General features: G+C 35.2%; 1 protein-coding gene across 1 annotated transcript in view; it reads left to right on the top strand.

The window, feature by feature from the left end:
- PTPRD (protein tyrosine phosphatase receptor type D) overlaps positions 1–18052 on the top strand; it is a 533426-nt gene that overhangs the window by 199831 nt on the left and 315543 nt on the right. Inside the window, exons 3-4 of the mRNA XM_039252611.1 lie at positions 12225–12370; positions 16183–16324. Of these exons, the coding sequence (XP_039108542.1) occupies positions 12225–12370; positions 16183–16324 (288 nt within the window). The remainder of the gene's footprint in view (positions 1–12224; positions 12371–16182; positions 16325–18052) is intronic.

Raw genomic sequence — 18052 nt, 5'->3', positions numbered from 1 at the left:
AGTGGAAAGTATGTGGAAGGACATAGACTCATATATAAAATATTCATCTGACCAAAATAATTGTGCCTTCTTAAAAAAGGTGTTGCATGCCTACAATATGGTATGTATTACGTAAAATGAAGCTATGGCATAAGTCTTAGAAACTTAGAAGAATATTATGATCTCTAGCAAGTATTGGGATAAATGTGAATAATGATGAGCCGTTTTAAAATGTATTTTTTAAATCATTACTTCAGTCTTAATGAACAACATTGTATAGGCAAGTCAATTTTTTTCTATTTTGCATTTAATTTCTTCCATTGTTTCATTCATTATATATGTACATACTTATTAACAAATGGTAATATAGCTCAAAATAAAGCTTTGAATACAAAAGAAATACTTTTAAATAATGAAATATTTATCTTTATTGGAAGCATTTTAAAATCATTATTGATTTAGAAACTAATATTATTTATGGAATTTCTTTAGGAAATGTTATCCTATTTATTATAAAGCTATTTTTCATAAATAATATATTCTGTGTAATAACAACTCAGGCCATTTTTTATATTATTCTATTCTTGGCAAAACATTTTGGTAACATATCAATACACTATATACATAAAGAGATGTTATTTTGTCTATTGACAAGGTTTTCTTATGATAATGCCTCTACATTCCTGCAGTAAATACATTTGAACATCATATTATGATCTGTTTTACTATTCACTGAAAATGTGCCCATGTGCACGTGCATACATCCCTTCCGTGTTACAGCCACTTGGCATATTTTAGTTACTTTTATTTCCCAAAGTAGTTTGCTAATTTAGCAGTGTGAAAGCAATAGATTCCAACTTGCAGTCCCTTTATTCCTGGAAGGTGTATCTATCTTGGAATAAAGGACCCAATTTTTTGCTAGTTGTAGTAACACCTCATTTTGGTTGGAAGGCAAGAGTTGCACACAGTACTCTGTATTGGCTCTCAAAGCACTTCCAGTGATATCAGTAAATCTTCTCTTGGTGGTATTGGTTTGCTACTGGTGTCTAAACGTGAAGCCAGCACACCGTATCATTCTCATTCTTCTGAACACATAATAAGACATCATTTATGTAATTGATATGTTGGGAATTCCTTAGGAGGGAAGTAATGGGATCCATATTTCAGAGTTTGGTAACATAAAATTGGGGAAAAATCAGGGGAAACTGTCAATGTTTTATCTTTTATTTTTCTTTCTTTGACACTTCATTTATATCTGTGCTCATGTTCCTTTTCAAATAAGCCAATTACCTTTCCTGTGTGATCCAATTTGCAGGTACATGATAAGCAGTGGGTTAGAATGAAAAATAAATGATTACTTTTAATGATGATCAGCACATCTGATGTGATAAATTATGATTAATGAGTAAATTAGCAGTGACTGATGTAAATGAATCTGCTTTGAAAACTAATTCTATAAAAAGGTGCTAAAGGGTTGGTGTAGTTTCTTTTTTCTTTCTTTTTTTTAATCAAATACAGTGTGTTAAACAGGCTTGTGAGTATATTACCATTTAGAGAGAATATGAAAAAAAGCCAATAAATATCGTTTCACTTTCTACATCTTTACTGAATGAGCCTGGGAGACTGCAGGACTTTTCATCTGTTTCAGCATAAAGGCTTTATCAGTCTATTGAAGGAAAGAGGATGCGCGGTCTGTGTATTTTGAATGCATAAATAGGTGGTAAGCAAACCCAGAGGCCTAAAGTAGAAAATGTTGAGTAAATATCTAAATGGTGCTGCTGATAACATGTTTTCATTAAGAATGCATGACTCTGGCATAGGGAATGGTAAGAATGGCTTTACAGATTGTATCTAAGAGTGATTCAAGACCACTGGCAGCCTTTCTGAAATTTATGTCACTAAACCAGTGGTTACTCTGAGTGTCTTACACCAAAACAGATGGCTGGTCTTACTGAGCAAGTCAATAGTACAGAGAAGTTTTATGGCCCAGACACAGTGAATGTAGGGGATTGTTTGTTTTGGTCATAATATCTCATGGCTGTGAGTTAAAAATACAAAAAAGTTCCAGTGGTGAGGCCATGCAGCTTTTACTGCTGTCAAACAAGTGTTTATGACCAAGTATTAATATATCTTGACAGGACAAACTAGAAATTTATTTAACTGCTGTAAATGGACCGGTTTATGTGTACTCCCATCTCTACAAGATTAAAAAAAAAAAAAATTGGAAAGACTAAAATGAACTTTAATTTCTTAACCTTTTTAAATTGAAAATTATCTTCCAAAGCATTTAAATACTATTCTCTATAATTCTGTTTCATAGATATTTTGTCTTCATCTTTTTCCTCTGTCTTCATTGATTTACGTTTTCGCCACTTAGTATTTACCTTACACTCTGTTGAACCTAGGAGAAATGGAAAAGGCAGGATTTGAAGAGTATTAGAAGATGATTCTTTTTTGAGGGAGTAGATTATCTGGTTGTTTCCTCATAACTGGTACTTTCTGACTTCTAACTTTTATCTCTCCTGTTGATAGATCAAAGGGATAAAAATTTGGCCAATGATAAGGTAATAATTTTCAGCTTTATCAATAGTCTTGGTAACTGGACATCCTGAAATATATTTTTCAAGTGAATATGTGAGCTATTCTGAAATGTATAAGAGTCTTGAAAGCAAATAATTTTTGATCTAATAGTTTTCCATGTAGAAATGAATCACCTGCATTGAAATTTTACAGGTAGGAATGAATCATATACAGGGATTACATATATGTGCAAGGATATAATTATAAGAATACTCATTGAAACATTTCTTAGAATACTAAAACAGAAACAATCTAAATATTTAATAGTAATTTAAAATATATCTATCTACTTCATAATATAAAAATGATATTCAGTTTAAATACTTGGTGACAGGGGCGCCTGGGTGGCTTAGTCGGTTAAGCATCTGACTTTCGCTTAGGTCATGATCTCGCGGTTCGTGGGTTTGAGCCCCGCGTTGGGCTCTGTGCTGACTGCCAGCTCAGAGCTTGGAGCCTATTTCGGAGTCTGTATCTCCCTCCCTCTCTGACCCTCCCCTGCTCATGCTGTCTCTCTCTCTCTCTCTATCCTAGAAATAAATAAAAATATTAAAAAAAATAAATAAATACTTGGTGACAAAAAGATATTCAAAATATACTTTAAGTAAAATGCAGGCTGTAAAAGAATAGTATAGTATAACCTTTTTTGTAAAAATTATTAAATATTAAATGGGCATAGACTAATTCTTAAAAGCTGTTCATCAAGGCGATGACCATTAGAATATTTTAAAGTTTCTTTTAATTTATGTTTTCTAATTTATGTATAATGAATATATTATCATATATAGTAGATAAGGTTATTTTACTTAAAAATGAAAAGTGCAGAAAAAGGCAGAGAGAAGGATAACGATATGATAACAGTGAGGTGGAATGAATTCATAGAAGAGATGAGATTCATTGCATTGTTAGACTTCATCTGAATTCAGTCCTAAGGTAGGCACATGAATGTATGATCTGACTATGCTACATTTTGCCAGCACTACCAGTCTCTTACCATGTCATACTAGTGTTTTGCAGTGTCAATGTGTATTACATCAAGTTTGCATTCCACAGCTAATTTATGATGCTTTAAGCAAATATAATTCAAATAGAGGCATACTAATCATGTTTACAATATTAGTATCCGTCCTAAATACTCAAAAGTGTATAGCCAAGTATTTCTATTTCTACTCGTGGCACTCCAAGTGCCTTGGAGAACCTTCTAGCAAGTTTGTGTATGCAATGAACACCTACTATGTACCAGGTGCAACTGGAATTAGGAGATTTCACAGATCACCAGCTCACAAATGCTTCTTTCAAGGCTCAATTAATGTGAAGAAAGAGAACTACATGAACATAGAATAGCTATAATAAAATATAGACTGTTCTAACTCATAAGAGATATAAAAAATGTGATGAGATAAAATAATAGTGGGTTTCATCCAGATGGGAGGCTCAAAGAAGGATTCAAGATTTTTCATGGGACTGAAAATGGATAAATTCTACAAATGTAAAAATGTAGGAGAAAGCTTTCCGTGCAAGGAAATAGTATATACCAGGGCATTGCGGCAGGGAATTTTAGCTTCTTGATGGTCAAAAGTAGAAACATACTTAGGAGAATAGGTTGGCAGCAGCTTTGAAAGATCTTAAAGGCCAAACAAATTTTCAGGTTTTATTTGACAGGGGTAGTCTATTAAAATTTATTTATTTGTGTGTTTCTTTTGAGTGGAAAAGAGCTTTAATCATATATGCATTTTTAAAAATCTTAACAAGAAGGTAAAGAAAAAAAAAAGATTCAGGGCGCTTGGATGGCTCAGTTGGTTAAGTGTCTGACTTCAGCTCAGGTCATGATCTCGCGGTTGGTGGGTTCCAGCCCTGCGTTGGGCTCTGTGCTGACAGCCAGCTCAGAGCCTGGAGCCTGTTTCAGAGTCTGTGTCTCTCTCTCTCTCTGACCCTCCCCTGCTCATGCTCTCTCTCTCTCTCTCTCTCTCTCTCTCTCTCTCTCTCAGAAATAAGTAAAAAACATTAAAAATTTTTTAAAGAAAAAAAAAAGGTTTAACTGTAATGTGTGATATTGATTGTAGTGATAAGTTCCCAAAGTGAGGGTGACCAGATGGAAAAGTTCAAGTACGATGATATCGTTGAGTGATTCTCAAACCTAGCTGAACATTGGAGTCCTCTGGAAATTAATTACCTAGCCCTACCCACTGATTTTCTGTTTTAGTTGGTCTAAAGTGGAGTCTAAGCACCTACAGTTTTAGTTGGTTAATTTGTTTTTTGAGACTCCCAAAGGATTCTGATATCCATCTTTGAAGGAGAATTATGGTTGTTATCATTGGATATGAAAAAAGAAGAGACATAGTTGAAGCAGAATCTATACAACTTAATAACTAAATGGCAGTGAGGTGCAGGAGAAGAAGACAAGAGGTCAGGGCTACAAGGTTGGGTGTTCGGAAGGGTGGGAGTGCCACAGAGAGTAATAGAAACAGGAAGAGAGGGAGATTGGGAAGGCAGATGGCATGGTTTTTTTCCACAATAATGATTTTGGGATGCTGCTAGGCAGTCTTTCAAGTGGTTAGAAGTGAGGACTTGACATTGAGGAAAAGTTCAAGATATCGTTCCATTAAATTAAATTTCTTCTTTTTGACCTCCTTCCCTTTTTAATTTCTTTTCCTTTTATCTCTCCATTTTGGCAGTGTATATATTAATCCTTTGTCAACCTAAATATTAATAGTTATACAGAGGTATAGACATCTGTTTACTCAATGGAGGAGTATTTTTGGGTCATTTTCAAAGAATTGAAGTTTGAAACCTTAATAAAATAATGGTGTGGACATGCCTAGAATATGTCACCGCAATGCTTTGGAAAGGAAAGGGGGAGATTGATGTCAAGAACATCAGTGGGATACTTGTCTTTATCCATCATGAACAAATTTAATGTATACATTGAATGATACAAAAGTATTCTACCATACTAATCTTGGAACTTACATTATCTGTTTATGAAATTTGTTGTTGATTTTTTGTCTATTGAGTAGGCATCATAGTTAATTTATCTTTGATTTAAATTAGCTTCTGGAAATTAGAAAAATAATTTCAGAGGCCTTCTGAGTGAGATTTTCCACTTAAAAAGTGAAAAACAACTGCTGTAATACAGCACAAAGTACTTACCAAAACCTTGGGAAAACAGTCAGTATGCATTTGATAGATAATTCAGACAGATTTGAAAATATACAATACTTTGAGTTATACCATATTGCTTATGCAGTGTTATTGTAACTTCTTATCTTCTAATTAGGCACAGTAAGAATATTGGAGCTTCACGGTTAGATCGAAAGTTCATGACTCACTCGTAACCTCAGTGAACCTTCCATCCTTTCTTTTTCCCTTTTCTCCCTCCTTTCTTTTTACCTTCTAAATTTTTATAGTACTATAAAGCTTTCTATAATTCTGTAAAATAAGAAAAAGTGCTGTTATTTTGTAGGACTATAGAAAATGTTGCATGTGATATCTATATAACATTTAGTCCATTGGATGGGTTTTACTAAGGATTAGTTATTTCTTTATCCCATTTTGAGGTGTAATGCTTCTTAAGTCAAATTTTAAGGCTGTAAGATTGAGAGATAGTATTTCTGAATCAGACAAAGTCTATTTGATGTTGAAGATCTATCCTGGCCATGGATATCAGATGTGACCCTGTTCAGATCCTATGTGATAGGAAAAATGTCCTCACAGACCTCAGTTTATGTAGAATGTCTCTACCATAGAAACCAGTCCAATTTCTGGCATGTGCCACAGTTCTGCCTTCCTTGAAGCTTTGCATCAACTTTGGGACCTTCCTCTCTTTTCTTGTCATGTGCCCATGTGGTTTTTCTGGTATCTCAGGCTTACTTTCTTCCCTACACCCCTGCCCACTAAAGATCAAATAAATCATAACAGGAAATTCATTATCCACTAAATTCTAGCCACTCTCTGTGCTTGGGGCAGTGGTAATGAATGTGCTGTGGCAGAAAAGGAATATAAAACCTCAGTAGCTCTTCTGCCCCTATAATTTCAGACTTGGCCATTACCCTTAGAACCACCCTGACTTGCCTGCTATGTTCTGCATTTCTTATTCAACCCCAGAGGCCCTGTTCCTGAGCTTCTCTTCAAAACCCTCACCCTATTATTTCCAAAGAAAGGAAAAACAAAAAACAAAAAACAGGACTAGTTCAGTTGACAGTCTCATGAATTCTACAGACAGTTTTTTGGGAGGAGGCAGATTTTTAAGGACAGAACTACCTATACATTCCTACTGAATATTCCCTCATCCTCTCACTTAGTATTATTAAATAGCATAATTAACCTTCCTCTTTGAAGATTTGAAATATGTTATTATGACAAATACCCCTTTAAAAATGGAACTCTCTATTTAAGGAAATGTTAGTCAGTTGAAAGAAACAAAGCCAATTAGTTACATGCTGTTAGTTTTGCTCCTCATTCGTCATATTTCCTTGATGTCTGCAGAAGCAGCTTATTCATTAGAATTAAATTAGACAAATGGCACCCTCATCTTCCCTTCACTTTTGTAGTGTGTAGTCCTTTCTGTGAATCGGTTTTAAGTGATTCTCAGTTGGCCAATCAAGTTATTGCAAATCTGACTTGTCTTCTTAACCTTTAAGAATTTCTCATAAATTCCTTTCTCTCACGGATCTTACTAGTAGATTTCAATGGTTCTCTCCCATTAATGTCTAGCTCTATCTAATATAGTGTACTAAAGGGAGAATTTTGTCCTTGATAGAGCACTTTGTTAAGATTGGTTAAAGGCAGCTTGCTGGTCTTGGTAGAGTCTGTCCCCTTGATTTAATAATCATAAGTGTTCATTGGACTTATCACCTTGTCTTCAGAGAGCCTAGCAACCTGAAACCTGATATGGCATCAAAGTATTAACAATCGTTAGATGCAAAGACACTGTGGATTTGGTCTATTTTAAGAAACAAGCTAACCTCTTAGAAGCAAAAATCAGTCAGCAGTTTGTCACTCCTCTTGAGCTATACAGGAAAGAATAATCTACTAGATTTTTTAGAGCAAGTGTCTGTATCCTGAGAATGCAGTCTTTGAAAACAGCAAGTGAGCATGGCAGACGCTTTCTAGAATATCAGCCATGCCTCTGTTCTGACTCATATGAATGTTTAGCTTTTCTGTTTTCCATTTAGAAAATAGACTTTCTGGGTTTAACAGTAATTTGACCTCTGCAGTGCCCATCATTAGTTTAATAAAAGGTCATACTCTTCACGTGTCAAAACTAGCTTGAGCAGAAATACGTTTGTGAAGCACAGTGCTGGCAGCTTTGGTTGGATAGCAATGGCGGTTAACTACAATAATGGAAGGGCACCTGTCTAAGCACTGGTGACTTAAAGTTTTAATGTCTTTCTCTTCATCTTTACATTCTTGATATTTCTTTTTTTTTCTTATAACAAGCATAATATTTGGTGTATTTGCAAGTGTATCTCATGGGATAAACATGGCAATTTTGATTATTCAGGCCTGAGGCTGTCATATCGTGTGACTCTTTAGTAGAAGTCTTTGTTTTATGCTTTTTATGCAGATTCTCTTATCTTCCTATCCTCAGAATCTGACTTAAATTTGGGTACTATTCATGACAAAAGAAGGAAGAAGATTAATTTAGTTTCTTTTAGTAAGCTGAGATATTAGCGAAGAGAAAGTGGTGCTATGTATTATTATATCCCTCTGAGAATAAACACTTTTACTTGCCTCAAGCATTTGTTGGAGTTATTAAGTTTGGTCTTCTCTCTTTCTCATTTCTTTCCTTTGGATGGCTGCCTAGGCTTGACATCATCAGTCTCAGAGTTTGACCAGCCAAGATGATTATTTATGCAACAAACTTGCTTACTGAAGGAATTTTACTGTAGAATCTAGAAACCAAACTTTGTATCATAGAATAATGGACTTCATCCTTTTTGTGGTTTGAATTTTGTGAGAAAAATTTTGTGAGAAAAATTCATATCAGATCCCATAAGAAAATCATGATTTTTTTTTTGTCTGTGAGGCTAATGCCTTAAAAGAAAAAAAAAAAAAAAAAAAAGCTCTGTGTACAAGCACTTGATACACCTTTCTTTTTAATGTAGTGTGATCAGTTTCATTTATTGTTTTCAAATAATGCATTTAAGGACTTTTTCAATTGTTGTTGTTGTTGTTGTTGTTTTTGAAGAATACCAAGTCACTGCAGTGGCATTTAGTAGGACTTAAGAAAACAGTCCCAGACTTAAAGCAGATTTTAACTGGTTATTTTAATAAATTTTCCACAGTTCAGGGGTTAATTTCATTAGTCGACCTCTTCTCCAAAGCCAAAATCTTTATGGTAGCATCCAGTGGTCATATCACTGGCAGATTTGAATATTTGTGAGTATTAGCATTAAAACTTCAACGTATGACCAGAAAATGAAGATGAGTGAGAAACACACCTGAGCATTGGGATAATAGTCACATTTCTCCTCTGAGAATACAGAATTTGCCTTCTGCGCTTCCCATGTAGAAGTCAGATTCCTGTGTGTAATAGTAATTTGACTCCTTTGCACCCCACTCACCAGGATTTAGGAAGCCCTTGTTCTAGTAGCCATTGATTATATGGAAGGTGTCAGAAACTTGAAATCTCCTATTTTTTGTGTGAGAGAAATAGGAGGCTGTCTCTTAAAACCAACAAACATAACAAAACCCTGTACAGCAAGAATGACATCCTGTATTTTAGATGTATTTAATTTCTGATTAGTACATAGATGTTATATATCATATCCTTTTACCTCATTCACACATTCTTGCAAGGAATTTCAAAACAGAACTTAAAGGAGAAAACAGGTTGTTAAAATTCATTTTCATTAAGCGTGGAATATTTTTAAGCTATGTATTTTGAAAAGGTTCCCAAAATGAGTGTTACAGCATTTGATACAGCAATGAGAAACATTTTATTTTTCCTGGGAAATTCCCTAGGAATTTTAATTGCATAATTATAATTTCCATATTAGATGGTGACAAATGTGTGGTTATTATCAATTTGCATTGTTTATAACAGCAGCATGAAAAACATAGAACACTTCTAATAGAATTTTGTTTGTTTCCAGAAAAGTGACATCAAAGTACAGTGTTTGTTGTTGTTGTTGTTGTTTTTAATTCTTCTCACTGTTAGTCCTTTCAAATCATTTTAAGTATGTCCAGCAGCGTTTTTTTAAATTTTTTAAATGTTTATTTATTCTTCAGAAAGAAAGAGACAGAGTGTGAGCAGGGCAGGGGCAGAGAGGGAGAGAGACAGAATCCTAAGCAGACTCCAGGCCCCCAGGTGTCAGCACAGAGCCCAGCGTGGGGCTGGAACTCACGAGCTGTGAGATCATGACCAAGCCAAAGTCAGATGCTGACAGAGCCACCTGGCACTCCTGAACTTATTTTCAGCAGTTCTGGCAGTCAAAGAGTTTGTGCTTCTAGCCAGATATGCTGCCGGATGTGCTATTTCTAACAACAGGGACCCGTGTTCCTATCAGTTCCATTGTCACCAAGATGAATTTGCTGATGAGGTGGAGACTCCGTTCCCAGCACTAACATTACAGAGATGACTCTTCTTATTCTTCATTCTCTCTCTCATGGTGGAAATAATACACTAAGCTAGGAAACCCCAAAATTGGAAGGGATCTCTGAAAAATAATTTATTTTACACTTCATATTTTTACAATTTAGAAACAGAAAAGTTAGGCATCTAATGGATGATGCATCTCCATTGTGGTGAGGCTGGGATGTGGGTCTGGTTTCCCTGACTTCAAGAAAACCAAGATGAGAGTCAGAACATACCATCAAGCCGGCAAGAGCATCACGTGGGAAACATGAAAACAAGGCAGAGAAAATAATGGGGTTGAGCAAACAGTGATGAACTTTGTTATTTTCTTCTTCCTTAAGGTCTAATGATTATTTTCAAGTTAAATGTAACTATAATTACTTAAAACCATTTTTCAGTAGAATTTCACTGAAAAACAGTAGGAGAGAAAATTTGTAAAAGGGATATGAAAATAGAAAATGAAATGGAAAAGATGGTTTTGAATTTTTCAAAATTCTAAAAAATTAAAAGAGGCAGGTGGTGCCTAGGTGGCCCAGTCAGTTAAGCGTCTGACTCTTGGTTTCAGCTCAGGTCATGATCTTACAGCATATAAGTTCGAGTTCTTCCTTGGGCTCTTTAGTGACAGCGGAGTCTGCTTGGTCTTTCCTGTCCCTACCCCTCTCCTACTTGTGGTTAGACATAAAAAAAAATCTAATTGTTGGGGCACCTGGGTGGCGTCGGTTAAGCGTCCGACTTTGGCTCAGGTTATGATCTCACAGTTCGTGACTTCTAGCCCCAAACCAAACCGAAAACCAAAACCAAAAAAAAAAAAAAAAAACTCTCAAGGATGCAAGAAAACTTTGAAGTAGGAACAATAACGAATATACCTACCCCCTAAACCACCATTCATGTTTTAGCACATTTTGTTCTGTGTTTTTTTGGGTGAATTTTTCCTTATTATCTGATACCTCTCTATATAATTTTGTATGATGCTTTTGTGGCTTATCATTGAATCATAAATATTTCTCATGTCATATTATAAAGAGTTTATCAATATAACATTGACTATTTCTAGAATGTTCTATCATCATACCATAGTTCATTTCACTGTCAATGCCAATTTTATTTGATATTGAGGGTACTTATATAGTCTTTGATAAATAAATGGTACAATGAAGATCTTTATGCATAAATACCCATTTACATTTTATTAAATTATCATGTAAAAGATTTCTGGATCTGGAAATGCAAGATGGATAGTAAGTAAGTTTTGAAGAAAGGGTGAATGTTAGGAATATCTTAAGGAAGTGGAGAATGCTTAAAGTCTCTAACTTCTGGCCTTTCATCTTTAGAAATCTTTAAGTTTAAATCTCCTTTTTTAACAAAAATAGTTGATTTTATTTTATTTTGTATTGTTTTGTTTTATTAGTTTTTAATTGTTATTTATTTGGTTAGTTATTTATTGCTGTGACTTTGGAGGCTTCTTGATGCCTCTTTTATGCAAATTGTGAAGTTAAATTTCAAGTAAGGCAGCGCACACTATTTGAGTTAGAGAGTCACTTTACTATTTTTCCCTCTTTCTGTTTCTTGCCAAACCTTCTAATTCAGAGCTATGTTTCTTATCCCTTTATAATTTCCTAGAATTTCCCTTAAATGTCACTAATTTTAATGGCTTAGCAGTGGCAATGCTGCTTTCTGGCAGTGCCCTGATAGCAGCATCAAAGCAAAGAGCTAAAATTTTACTCACTTTGATTGATGAGCTCATGTTGTTACAGAGGACAAATTGGATTTTTTTAATACTGGAAATAAAAATTAATGTGTGATGTTGCTTTTTGGATGTTATTGGAACTCTGCCTTAATATAGATTTCAGCAACAAAAACATTACCAGATAACTTGACCAGAAAGTTAACCTCCATCCCTTTTAAACTACCGTTGCAAGTAAAAATTACTTTTCTAATTTTGTAATCCAGGTGTGTGCATGTATGTATGTATGTATGTATGTGTTGGCCTAATCAAGGTGGAGGGCTGTGAGGAGAGTGGTGGCAGTAGGACAATGCTTTATGTTTCAATTTTCCATCTAATTGCCATGTTTATTTCTTTGTATTTCAGCACCTCCAAGGTTTACAAGAACTCCTGTTGACCAGACAGGGGTCTCTGGCGGGGTTGCCTCTTTCATTTGTCAAGCTACAGGAGACCCAAGACCTAAAATTGTCTGGAACAAAAAAGGGAAGAAAGTCAGCAATCAGAGATTTGAGGTATTAGGTCCATTGTTCTGTTTCTCTGGGGGAAAAATGTATCCGCTGTATCTTTGGTTTGTATATTACTTGCTTGTTTTATTTTGATATAAAGTGCTGTCATCACTGAGATATGGCATTCTTTTTGTTGCTTGTGTTGGAAAATTTAATTCTAAATGGCATTTTTAAAAAGGAATTTGGGGGTTCAGGTGACTAACTTTTGTATTTAATTGTACCCGGCTCAACGTGTTCCTGGTATCCATCTGTTAGCCTCATCCTCAGACTGTTCCCCTTTAAAATTGCAATATGGGAGTCTCACATCCTCCCACAACCAAGTCTAGAATATGAGTGAAAGCTTCTGATGCTATCAGCTCTTACTGAATTACGTGCTTATCCTTGGACAAGCTTGTATATGGACAGCTGGATAGTACAGGCCAACCAATTTAACTTAATCTGAACCTACCTCTGTTGCTGGGAATGAGGTTAATTTCATCCAACCTCATGGCTTCGGAATAAGAGGACAATGTCTACCCATAGGGAATTAAGATGCCTATTACAAGGAAGAAGGGGAATGGATACTGGACAGCCAATGAAGTTGTCCACTACACCTCACACCTGTGTTTTACAAGTACCAGAAGCTAAAATGAGAAATTAGCTTCAGTGTGTTAGTCTAAGCACTACTCTGGAAGAACATACCCAATCAGGTTGATATTGCAGTTAAACTTGTTGAACAAATTACTCAGGAAAGCTCAGTGAGTTAAAGATAATGAAGCATAACCCAGCTATTTTTTGGGTGTTTTTTTTTTTTAATTTTTTTTTAAAAATTTTTTTAATGTTTTATTTATTTCTAGGAGAGAGAGAGACAGCATGAGCAGGGGAGGGTCAGAGAGAGAGGGGGTCACAGACTGAAACAGGCTCCAGGCTCNGAAACTAACAAAAGTGGTGGCGGTGGGAGTAACTGCACAAATCGTGGTGGGGGGGACAGAATGGGAGGGAGAATTTTGACTGAGTGCCTTTTTATACTTTTTTATTTTCCAACCATGTAAATATATTTGCTGTTTTTTTAATATATTTTTATTTATTTCTAGGAGAGAGAGAGACAGCGTTAGCAGGGGAGGGTCAGAGAGAGAGGGGGTCACAGACTGAAACAGGCTCCAGGCTCCGAGCTGGCAGTCAGCACAGAGCCCGACGCGGGGCTCGAACCCACGAACCGCAAGATCATGACCTAAGCGAAAGTCGGACGCTTAACCGACTAAGCCACCCAGGCGCCCCATATTTTTTGGGTGTTTTTAAGGAGAATAATGGTACAGAAATTTGTAGAGAAAAATTGGAAGAATCACACAATATTACGCCTGAGATTTACGACCTAAGGAGGAGAGCTTGATTCTTAGAGAATACAAAGACCTCCAAACTGCCCCAAATTATAAAACTCACTTTCTTTTACCTGAGTTTCTGACATACTCCATAGACTTATATGCAGTTTGGCAAATTAAAGGCCATTTCTAGTTAAAAGAAACATAGCAAGTACAAAATTCAGAACATTTTCCACCAGTTTTCACAGAGCAGTAAATAGCCCAGATGCATAAAGGGTATAATTAATTATACCGGCAAAGTTTGAAACATACACTCTGGTTTATAAGTGATAAATGTAGAATTATATTTATTTGAAAATCAAATGCCTACAGTGATTTAAACATAAAAAAATCATAATCTTTGAGAAATAGTTCTTATGTAGAAAATGATGTGTGTGTCTATGTGATCTTTAGTACATTTTTTAGTTTAAATGAAATTGAATTTTTTGATAAAAAGCAGTTTGACATCATACTTACTGTTGACAGTAGCTTCTTGACAAAATATTACAATCAAGATTTAATTATAATAGTAAACATTCCAAAGCATGAGCTCTGCTCATTATGTAATTCCTAATGAGAGTTATATAAACACAGCCAAAGAAAGTTAATTATTTTTACATGGAGCACTTACAGCAAATAGTATTGAGTCTTGGGTTGAGAATCTTTAAAACCTGGACTAGTGTATATACATGTTTTAGTTTTGCTACTTTATAAAGTCTATGAGAACTCTACGTGAGCTCTCTTCTTCTATCTCCAGTGGCTAATACAATGTCTTGCCTAGAATAGGTGCACAATTGATATTGGATATTAAAGAAGGTTTTCAAATTGGAAATCACAACCCTAGCTCAATCTGTAGTTTATTGTTTTGTTGTTGAAAAAGGGTTGGTCTAACTCTAGGAAGTAGTTCAGAAATGTAACCATACAGTAAAACAATTAATCAAAGGTGATTAAGAGAGTAGATTCTGAGGCTTCTCGTCATAGGAAGAAAACATTTTTTTTCTTTTTTATTGTATCTATTTAAGATGATGGATATTAATTAAACCTATTGTAGTGATCATTTTATATATTTGTAAATTAAAACATCATGTCATATGCCTTAAACGTTAAGCAGTGATGTTTGCCAATTATTTCTCAATAAAACTGGAAAAAATTGAAATTTAAATTGCCATTAAGGATGTTTAAACCTTTCTCTACATTAAGCTGTGAGATGTTTATAAATATATATCTTTTTACTTATGGCACAGTTGGCTATGATTTCAGTAACTATGAAACCTTTTAGTTCCAAGATGCATAGTGGATTCTTTCTAAAATGTATGCTTAATAGAGTTGAAAATAAATCATGATGCATTGAGAAGTGGGACATTTTGGCTATCTTTGTGAATTTAAAACGTAAATGGAATGCAGAAAGTACTTGAAGCGAATATATTTTAAAAACATCCAATATCTTTCTTCCATATATTGACATAAACACATTTAAACACAAAATCTGGGATTGAGGATGCCAATAAGTGTATTTATAAGGCAGTCTCAATTCATAATATAGGTACATAAAAGTATTAGACACGGGAAAATGCCAAAAAAAAAAAAAAACACTAAAACCAGAAAGCACAGCAATTCAGTGAGCAGCTGAAAGAACACAGCACAGTTATAGAGAAGACAAGTAGCAAACTCCACAGTTTTGTATTCATGTTTATCAATATCATCATCATTATCATTTTTTAAGTAGTTCTTGAATTAGCTGACAAATATCTAGGATTGCTAAACCATTTCAGAGTATAGTCCATAATGATAGTGAATTCAGGCTTACTCTTTAGGACATTAATTTTCTGCCCGGTGAAGCAAGCCTCCATTTTACAGCAAGAATGCCCTAAAAATGCAGAAAACAGTAAGTTAGAACAAATACTGGCATGATCTATGGTAAAATTAATGCATGTCATCAGTCTCTTGGGTTGTGAAAGCCATCTTCTTGGCTGCCTAAATATTAGATTTATGCAGTTTCTCTTCATGGTTTGCTCATCTATACTGTTCAGGGTGAAACATTTTAAACCAGAAGTGCTCTCTCTGGTGGCACACATTACATCTTCACCTTACAGTCCAGTTATTGAGTGGATCCACATATGCATATGTGCTGTCAAAGACAGAATAATTTGAGAAAGCTATCCATCCTAGCAGCAAGTCCCTTGCATAATTAATAGGGTCAAATTGCCCTGGATACACCTACTAGACTGTTTTCATGAGTACACTGTTGATGGTTTTCAGTAGACTTCGCATTTGTAGTTGCATGTTTTTCTTTTTGTTTAGAAGAAGATTCATTAAATTAAGCCAATTATTCTGGTTGGCTACTACGTATCAAAATTAAGTCTTAAAATGCTGCTGTGTTTATTCTGAGCCTAAAAACTGGCTCACCACTGTATTAAGAGGTTTAGCTGAGAGGTAGACGATTGTAACAACACCTGTGACAGCTATTGTTTCCTCTAATAGGTAATAGAGTTTGACGATGGATCTGGATCAGTTCTCAGAATACAACCCTTACGGACTCCGCGGGATGAGGCCATTTATGAATGTGTGGCCTCGAATAACGTGGGAGAAATAAGTGTATCCACCAGACTCACAGTTTTGCGTGGTAAGAAGCCTGTGTCTTTGTTTAAATTCTGTATCCCTGGTGTTCTTTTGTAGGACCACTAAAAAGATTACGATGTCATAAGAGTTTAATAATAAATGAATTTAAATACAATGTTTATAAGGGTAAAATCTTTAAACTTAGAGTGGGTGCCTTTTCTCATAAGTCTTGAAATAATACTAACCAGGGAGAGAAAAGAGAATCTCAGAGAAGTGCTGATTTCCAATACCAGATATCATTCATGATTTTTGGCACTGTGCTTGGAAAGGAAACAGGGCATGCTAGTCTTTTGCATGTTAGCATTGCTTGTGTATGGACTTTTTGTACCAAGTTTGGGAACTAATTTCTGCAGATTTGCTTTGATTCTTGCAAAATTAAAGGAGCATCCTCTACCTAAAGATTAGTTCCTCTTAAACAGAGGAAATGAGAAAAAGAGACACCTTTCTTCTTTATGTCAAAATGTGTTGTTATTTTACTCTTTTATATATTTTGAACTAACATCTGTTAATGCAAGTGAGTGGAAATAGTGTGTCCCCTTTTGTGTTTTCGGCTATGTGGCTTATGCAGTTTGACTAAAGTACGAGATGACTTCCCAAATTTGCAATACTAGAAAGTGTGCCTACTTTTGTGACTTTCCTTAGAATAGCAGTTGTAGAGAATAAAGGCAAGAGATTAATAATACTCCGTTTTATATTTCTAAATTAATATTTTGTGTAGAGATAAGAATATCACCTCAATTAGCTTAGCTGGTAGTTGATATCCTCAAATTAACACTTCTGTGAATTTATCTCTTACTCTCTCTCACACACACTTTTATTTCTTTGTTTATTTTGAACTTCGTTTTGATTAATTCCACTACTTATGATAATAGGCTTTCTTAAGATGAAGTTTATTTATTTTGAGGGGGTGGGTTGGAGTGGTAGAGAGAGGGGAGACAGAATACCAAGCAGGCTCCACCTTGTCAGCACAGAGTCTCATGCGGGTCTCAAACTCACAAACTGTGAGATCATTACCTAAGCTGAGATCAAGAATCAGATGCTCAACCAACTGAGCCAGGCACCCCCAAAAATGTTTTAAATAATGTAAATGTCTTGCTAAGTCTGAGGAGAAATATTGACCAACTTAATACAGATCTTTTTTTTTCTTTCTTTTAAAAAAATAATGTTTGTTTTTTTTAAATTTATTTCTGAGAGAGACAGCATGATCAGGGGAGGGTCAGAGAGAGAGGGAGAGACAGAATCCAAAACAAGCTCTAGGTTGTGAGCTAAATGTCAACACAGAGCCCGACGCGAGGCTTGAACCTACAAACTGCATGATCATGACCTGAGCCGAAGTCAGACGCTTAACTGACTGAGCCACCCAGGTGCCCCAGTACAGATCTCTTAAATGAATATAATAGAATCCTGCTTAAAACAACTTAAGTCATATTTGAGCTACATTTCTGTCCATTATGACAAGCTACATTGATATTCAATGTTCTCATCCTATAAATATATCTAGATGTTGATAAAATACATCTGAAAATAAAATTAAATGCATGATTAGGCTTGCAAACAATAAAGAAGTTTCCAGGTGCTACAGACAAAGAGAGAATCTCCAGAGAATAGATAATTTATAATCTCATAAGCCAACATAATAACTACAGGACCATATGCTTTAGGGGTGGCATGTTAGCTCTGCAGCACACAGGCCTATGTAATACAAAGTGAAAGTAACAAGAGCTAGATCAGC

Source organism: Hyaena hyaena, unplaced genomic scaffold, assembly GCF_003009895.1.
Source record: "Hyaena hyaena isolate Hyena2069 unplaced genomic scaffold, ASM300989v1 scaffold_422, whole genome shotgun sequence".
NCBI lineage: Eukaryota > Metazoa > Chordata > Mammalia > Carnivora > Hyaenidae > Hyaena > Hyaena hyaena.
This window is presented reverse-complemented; position numbering and strand designations above follow the sequence as displayed.